General features: G+C 44.6%; 1 protein-coding gene across 1 annotated transcript in view; it reads left to right on the forward strand.

Annotated features, from left to right (window-relative positions):
* The window catches only part of rapgefl1 (Rap guanine nucleotide exchange factor (GEF)-like 1), a 32,047-nt gene extending 24,072 nt beyond the window's left edge, over nt 1-7,975 (forward strand). Inside the window, exons 7-16 of the mRNA XM_056582093.1 lie at nt 115-282; nt 845-942; nt 1,230-1,352; nt 2,048-2,226; nt 2,609-2,699; nt 3,332-3,382; nt 3,817-3,904; nt 5,801-5,865; nt 6,263-6,317; nt 7,366-7,975. Of these exons, the coding sequence (XP_056438068.1) occupies nt 115-282; nt 845-942; nt 1,230-1,352; nt 2,048-2,226; nt 2,609-2,699; nt 3,332-3,382; nt 3,817-3,904; nt 5,801-5,865; nt 6,263-6,317; nt 7,366-7,490 (1,043 nt within the window). The 3' untranslated portion in view covers nt 7,491-7,975. The remainder of the gene's footprint in view (nt 1-114; nt 283-844; nt 943-1,229; nt 1,353-2,047; nt 2,227-2,608; nt 2,700-3,331; nt 3,383-3,816; nt 3,905-5,800; nt 5,866-6,262; nt 6,318-7,365) is intronic.
* Nucleotides 7,976-8,589: the final 614 nt, after the last annotated feature.

Consider the following 8,589-nt stretch of genomic DNA (forward strand, 5'->3'; position numbering starts at 1 on the left):
TGTGTGTGTGTGGTATGTGCCTTTGTGTGTGTGTGTTTGTTTGTGTGCTTGTGATCATGTCTGTTTGTGTGTGTGTTTTCATGTGTGTGTGTGTGTGTGTGTGTGTGTGTGCAGTCTTCTGCAGGGTGTACACGCCGGACCACTCGTACGTGACCATCCGTAGCCGTCTGTCCTGCCGGGTCGGGGAGATCCTGGCGCTGGTCCGGGAAAAGCTGCAGTACAGCGAGGACCAGCCAGCGTTGCCTGGCAACCTGGTCCTGGTGGCTGTCACATCCGCCGGAGGTAGGCGGGCCGGACATGCCACTCACACACACAAGCACGCATGCACCACACACACACAGACATAAACTAACGCGCACGCACACTGGTGAACACACACACACACACACACACACGCACACACACACACACGCACACACACACATACACACACAAACACACACATCCATGTCAGGGAAAGTTTGGTTGAAACGTGGGTGGGAGTGATACGGAGTGTTACATCTCTTTACACCAACGGAGGTCCTCATAAAGAAGAGGCCGGAAATAGAAGGAGAGACGGAGGACATTTTTAAATGCCAACAAGGCCCCACAATGAGTGACAGTATCTGGAATTAGAATAGTGTAGAACAAAACAGAAGTGTTGGATTTTGTTGTTAAATGTCTTTGGCGTTGTTGTGTTCTGACTTAACTGTGTTTGTGTGTGTGTGTGTGTGTGTGTGTGTGTGTGTGTGTGTGTGTGTGTGTGTGTGTGTGTGTGTGTGTGTGTGTGTGTGTGTGTGTGTGTGTGTGTGTGTGTGTGTGTGTGTGTGTGTGTGTGTGTTTGTTTCTTTGTGTGTGCGTTCAGAAAAGGCAGTGTTTCGGCCAAGTGATGAGGCAGTCTTCACGACGCTGGGTGTGAACACACACCTGTTTGCGTGTGAACCCCCTGAACTGGAGACACTGGTGAGAGATTCATTTCTTTTTTTCTCCATTATGAGCTGTCTGTAAATCCAGTCACTTTTGATAAAAGTGGAGGATTGGTAGTGGAAGATATACATTTATTAATATTAATTGTATATATATTTTAATTTATTTTGCGTATTTCTCGAATCCAATGAGCTGAACCACAAGTGGTTAATAACAACAATAATAGATTCAAAGGTCAATGTCTTTTCTTTGACGGGCTCCCACCATCTTCCCTCTCTCCTTCTCCACCCACCCCTTCCTTACCCGTACCTCACCACCTTCAGCTTCCTCTTCCTGAAGAGATCCACTGGTCGCCAGGCGACAGCAAACTACATGACATGTCAGCGGAGGAGGTGGCCAATCAGCTCGTTGTGTTCGACTGGGAGCTCTTCAGCTGCGTGCACGAGGTCAGACCCTTCCCCTCGTTTACTTAATGCACATCACCTGGTGGCAATGCTGAAAGGACAAACGTTAGACAAGGGATGCTGTTGAATAATTTTCCTTGCTCAGGAAGCTGAAATGACCCGGAAGTATCTAAGTGGCAGCAATGATAATTGCTCTACAAATTCTCTAAATGCTAACGAAAGGTGCTTCAAAGCTTCCTTGTCATCTTCTTTAGCTTAGGGTACACTGGAACATCCTTTAAGCCAAATAAAATAGATGATGCCATCCCACAATTCCCAGATTTTATTCATACTATCATACTAATTTGGATTCATGTCGATGAATATGAGTTGACAGTTAGATGAGCTTGAGCAAACCATTCTCAATGGGACATGCATTTGGTTTCACCTATTTACTGGGAGCCTAAATAATTTTTTCATTGAAATTCCATCCGTGTAAATGAAGTACCAGTTTTAACTGTTTGTTGCCACGTATAAAAACTTGCATACAACTACAAGGTAATAAGTATCCTAAGATGCGCTTTCAGTAGTCCATCTTCGGAACATAGTAGATAGTAGTTTCACTACCGGTCTGGTCGTATCAGTGAAACTAGCTGTGGTATAGTTATATGTAATCACCTTCACAATTTGGTTCATATTTCGAAAATTGTACATCAACTGTTGGGATATTTTGTAAACATTCTTGTTTCCCCTCGCAGGTGGAGTTTGTCTGCTACGTGTTTCATGGGGAGCAAGCTCGCTGGCGCCCCCTGAACCTGGAGCTGGTACTGCAGCGATGCAGCGAGGTGCAGCACTGGGTGGCCACGGAGATCCTGCAGTGCCAGTCACTGCCCAAGAGAGTACAGCTACTGCGCAAGTTCATCAAGATCGCATCGCTGTAGGTCCTGGCTCCAATGGCTTGTTGAACCAATGCCGTCGCTATTGTTATTGAGAAGCCAATCTCAGCCAACTCATTGGCAAATCACATCAGATCTTCTGGAACATTTTCTTGGCTATCCTCAGATATTCATGTTCAAGTTATTTTTCTTAAATGTAAAGGGATTTTCTGTTATTGTTGTAATCTTCTCAGCTTGACTTGACTACAGATGATATTAATATAATTAATATAATCATATAATCATATTTATATTAAGTACATTTATCCCGTTTTTTTTACATTTTGATAATTGTTGCCTAGTTATGTTCGTTAAGTTATGTAATTTATGTCTGGTTGTTAGGGGTTGTGTCGTAATAACAACACTGATATAATTGTGTTGTAGGTGTAAGCAACAGCAGGACCTGCTGTCGTTCCTGGCAGTAGTTCTGGGGCTGGACAACCCAGCAGTCAGCCGGCTACGACTCACCTGGGAGGTAAACAGGCGCAGACACACACACACACACACACACACACACACACACACACACACACACACACACACACACACACACACACACACACACACACACACACACGTACACACAAACACACACATGCGCACGCACGCACGCACACACACACACACACACACACACACACACACACACACACACACACACACACACACACACACACACACACACACACACACACACACACACACTAACCCCCTCACCCACCCACACACACACACACACACACATACGCATGCATACAACCGAACACCCCCTTACACACACACCTCTATACACAACCTCTATCACACACAAAAACACGGGCATGGGCGCACAAGCCCACACTTCCAAGCTTAAATGTATAATCACACATATCAATACAATTTACGAACACATCTGATACAAGCATATTACAATAGGGATTTATTTATTTATTATATGTATAGAGTTATTGGAAAGACTATCAGAGCTGGAAAGACTATCAGAGCTGTTGAGAACAGCACTTGTCCCTTAGGGCAACAGTCAACTTAGATCAATTTAATGTGTCTGGATGTTTTTTTCAATCCTGGGCTGCGTGCTAATGATGTGTTTGTGTGTGTATCCGTCATCAGGGACTCCCAGGGAAATTCCGGAAGCAGTTTCAGCAGTTTGAGGGCACTGCGGTAAGGGGGCGGACACCTGTCTATGTTAGTGTTCTTTGGGATTAACTGGGGAATTTGCATTCTTAATCAGTAATCCTATTTCGTTGCAATTGTGTTACTGTGTTATTCTATACTGTTTTCCCATGTGACAACAAGAAGCAATTTTTGTTATAATTCCATGTTATTTAAACATGATAGCATTGTGTATGTCAGTTTATGTGTGTTCAATGGGGTGGACTTAAATTGGGAGTGAAAGTACATTGTTCTTCAAAACAAATCGGCCGTTTGCTGGACAGACACAGAGAAAAACATAATCACGTTCTATCATACCATTGTGAAAGTCTGTCAATACACAATAAACAGTTAAAGGAAATAGATAAGCTAAAGGATAAAACAGGTACGCTTGTGTGAGAAGTGTTGAGTATTTGAAATAGTGTTGTGTTTTCTTCAACCAGGACCCCTCCAGGAACCACAAGTCCTACAGAGACCTGATGGCTGGCCTTCGACCTCCACTTATCCCCTTCACACCACTGCTCCTGAAAGGTACACACGTACACAAACAGACACAAACTAACATGCATGCACACATGCATGCATGTGTGCATGCATGCATGTGTGCATGCATGCACACATGCATGCACTTGTATGTACATTCCCTGAAACACACACACACCCACGCACACACACACACCCACGCACATGTTTGTACACGCCCCGACATACATCCACACGCACACACACACACACACACACACACACACACACACACACACACACACACACACACACACACACACACACACACACACACACACACACACACACACATACATGCACAAACCTTCACTCACATAGGGTCTAATAAAGATACACAGTACATGGGTGATCTTTATATAAACATCGATACCTTCACCCGAGCCTAATAACACTATGCTCTGGACATGACCTCACTTTGATTATTTTTGAACGCTACTGTATTATTATAATACACAGTCGGCCTGTGGTGCGTGGCTCAGACAAGTAAATACAGTCGACCAGCCTGCGGTTCTCCTCTTTCTTTCTGTCCCTTTCTTTCTCTCTTTATTTTTTTCTTCTTTATTTTCACTATCAGAAAGTCCCTCCAGGTGCCGACCAGATGTGAAACATGCGCATGCACGCACTACATGCACACACACACACACACACACACACACACACACACACACACACACACACACACACACACACACACACACACACACACACACACACACACACACACACACACACACACACACACACACACACAGCCGTATGTTGGTGTTGTGTCTATATTAGCAGGTGATACCGTAGCAGCTCCGCCTTGCTAATTAACACTTCTGGCCTATCTGTTCCGTGTCACAATAACACACTTCAGCAGATGCACATTTAAACACTGGACAAACTAACGTCCACTAGAGCGCACACAGGGTGCCCAGATAGCTATGCACACATAGAATACCCAGAGCACTACTCAAACAGACTATACAAACGCTGGATACTGACAGACAGTATTAAACAGCTGGTTTATATATCATATATATATAACGATGTGTACACACATTCAGCATATACACAAAGAGTACAAAAGTACAATGATGCATGCAACGAAACCTTTTCAAACCTCTCTAAGGTATGTTCACACACATATTCTGTACATGTTTGTGTGTGTGTGTGTGTGTGCGTGCGTGCGTGTGTGTGTGTGTCTGAGAGTCTGTGCTTCATGTCCAGCTCTCGCCATTAAACACGACGAATACATTCCTGGAATGTCCCATAAAAACACCACACACGCGAACACGCACACACACACACACACACACACACACACACACACACATGCATACACACCAACACATACACCAACGCACACACCTATATGCGGCTACTTCAAAGTCGCCACTCATTATTTCTGACTCCTTTTCCGCTCACACTAATTGAACCCATCAGGGCACCCTCTCTGGTCCTCAGTAGGAGAAAACATGAAAGCTACACACCAACAAAACTGACATACACATACTTACACTCCTGGACATACAAACAAAACCCCTCTCTCTCTCTATCTGCTACCTTTGTCTCCTAGCTGTGACTATGAGAAATATAGTGTTGTGGTGTTTGATGATCCTCTTCATAAAACACCCTAAATAACAGGCATTATGTACTGGGCATATGGGCATGTTTTTTTTTTTAACTTTCTTCTGCCTCTGCCTCTCAATTTTTTTTAAAACCAGTTAGAACCTTTTAAGTAAACTATAGAAAGAAAATATATACGGAAACATAAATATAATGTTTATATAGTATGTGTATACCCCTCGAATATCCTGCATAGCTCATATCCATGTAAATATCTAATCCATTATAATGAATTATTCATTTATTCAACTCTAGCTGTATCCCTCTTGTTCTTCTGTTAAATTTCCTTAGACCTGACTTTCCTCCACGAGAGCTGCAAGACGTTCCACGGGGAGATGGTGAACTTCGAGAAGATGGTGAGTGAGCCAAATGATTGGTTGAAAACACAACCAGGTGGATAACGTTTTCAAAAGATACATCGATAATTTTTTTGTGCCACTTTATTGCCTTTACTCACTAAATAGTCTCATCATATCATATATTAGCCCGATAATGCCATTTAATTTCATAGATCATGTGATATATATCATATGACATATTATTATATAATATATAATATGATATCATATATCATGTATCATATATTCTTATACTGACCATGGAGGAGAAGATCCTCACAAAGCAAGGTCCTCACTAAGCAAGGAATTATTTATTTTTTATTATCCAGATCCTTTATTATCCGTTTGATATCAGTACACCAGTATGGATTGACTGTTTTCCTTTGTTCTCTTCTCAATCTTGTCCCCATGGCAGCATAAAGTAGCGGAGATGGTGAGGACGATAAGGCGATACAGGTGCACTCCGCTAGGTAAGCACTCACACACTCACACACACACACACACACACACACACACACACACACACACACACACACACACACACACACACACACACACACACACACACACACACACACACACACACACCAATGCCATTTACACAAAGACACACACACACACTTAAAAAACACAAAGACTCATAAACACAAATACACACACACAGACATGAACTAGTATTGTGTGTGCAAGCGTCATGCATGCCGTCACCTCACACGCTAGCATAGACAGCATGCTAATGACATGTAGCCAGCCAGAACGTGCGGGTCCTAGCATGCTGTAGCTGCCAGAGCGGTGTTAGAATCAGAGCACCTGATCCCACCTGGATCCTGTGGAGTCTGATCCAGGTTGATAACTCAGCCGGGAGTGGAGAGGAGGTAGCGTTTGTAAAGCGCTGGAATGTGGGACATTTCCATTGCGAACCTGCAGTAGCCATGTCGGCCTATTTAAGATAAGCTGTGGTTTATTTATACTAGATGATAGATGTGGGGGTCGCAGAAGAGGTGCAGGACAAAAGAGATACAAGTTAAAATGATGTGCAAAACTCTACAGAAGTCTCAGGAGACAGAGAAGAAACTATCGATCCACTCAATATGAGTAATGAAACTTTGTTACACACACACGCACGCACGCACACACACACACACGCACGCACGCACACACGCACGCACACACACACACACACACACACACACACACACACACACACACACACACACACACACACACACACACACACACACACACACACACACACACACACACACACTACCCACGAGACATTATCTAGGGATTTGTCTCCACCTTGTGGTTATCTTTTACATCTTGAAATATCTGACACCTTCCTTTCTTACTCCCCTACCCTTCCCTCCCTGTGACGTTCTCTCCCTGTCCTCCTTGACCAATGTCTCTCTCTTTTTGTGTCTCTCCCCCACCCATCATCTCCACCCTTCCACGGCCCGTCGATCATCATCATCCTCATCGTCCTCATCATCGTCCTCATCATCGTCGTGGTGGTAGTCATGGAAACAGAGCCCTCCCCCTCCCACCTCCAGACCAAGGCGTACGTGCGGCAGCTCCAAGTGATTGACAACCAGAACCTTCTCTTCGACATGTCCTGCAAGATGGAGCCCAAAGACACATAGACCCCGGCACGGGGCTGGAGACGGAGAGGGCCCGACGGCCGGTCGCTCTGGGGATATAACCGGCAGATAAACTCTTTCTCTCTTTGAAAGGAGCCCGCTGCCTGAGAAGAAATTTGTGATGAGACGTGTAGGGTGTGGCACAGTGAGCTGGTTGAGCTAAAGAGACGCACACACACACACACACACACATGAAGGCAGGCACACAGACACACACACATACATGCTCAAACACACACACACACACATACATGCTCAAACACACACACACACACACACACACACACACACACACACACACACACACACACACACACACACACACACACACACACACACACACACACACACACACACACACACACGTAAACGCACATGCATATAGTGGGGGAGAATCTCATAATCTTTCTCCCTTTCTCAAACACACCCCACCCTCTCTATTTCTTCCATTCCTACCCTCTCTCTCTCTCTCTCTCTCTTTCTCTTACACACACACACACACACACACACACACACACACACACACACAAACACACACACACACACACACACACACACACACACACACACACACAAGCGCACATGCATGCACACACACACACACACACACACACACACACACACACACACACACACACACACACACACACACACACACACACACACACACACACACACACACACACACACACACACACACACACACTTTTTCTCCACTATAGTTAGCAGTTGTTCAGTGTCAACACTGCCAGTCCGGTCCCTCTGTTTTTGTTGTTTGGTCTGTCTGCTGGCCAGAAAACCTAACCCCCAAAGACAGAGAGAACCCTGGTTCAAACCCTTGTGGTTGGGCCAGGATGACACCACCTCCACCGCAAACATCACCACCACCACCGAATAACACAGCAGGTGTTGCTCCACTCACTACAAGTGGGCCGGGCAAACTTCTCAATGGAATAACATTGAACCCCTAAAGACATTCTCCACAGAAACAAGGTTTTCTGTTGGACCTGAACGTCCTCAAAGAAAAATTCTAAAAGATGGAATTGGATTATCTGGATTATCCTGGAACCTCAGTCAGGAGGATGGACTATACTGCTGATTA

Source organism: Gadus chalcogrammus, chromosome 2, assembly GCF_026213295.1.
Source record: "Gadus chalcogrammus isolate NIFS_2021 chromosome 2, NIFS_Gcha_1.0, whole genome shotgun sequence".
Taxonomy (NCBI): Eukaryota; Metazoa; Chordata; class Actinopteri; order Gadiformes; family Gadidae; genus Gadus; species Gadus chalcogrammus.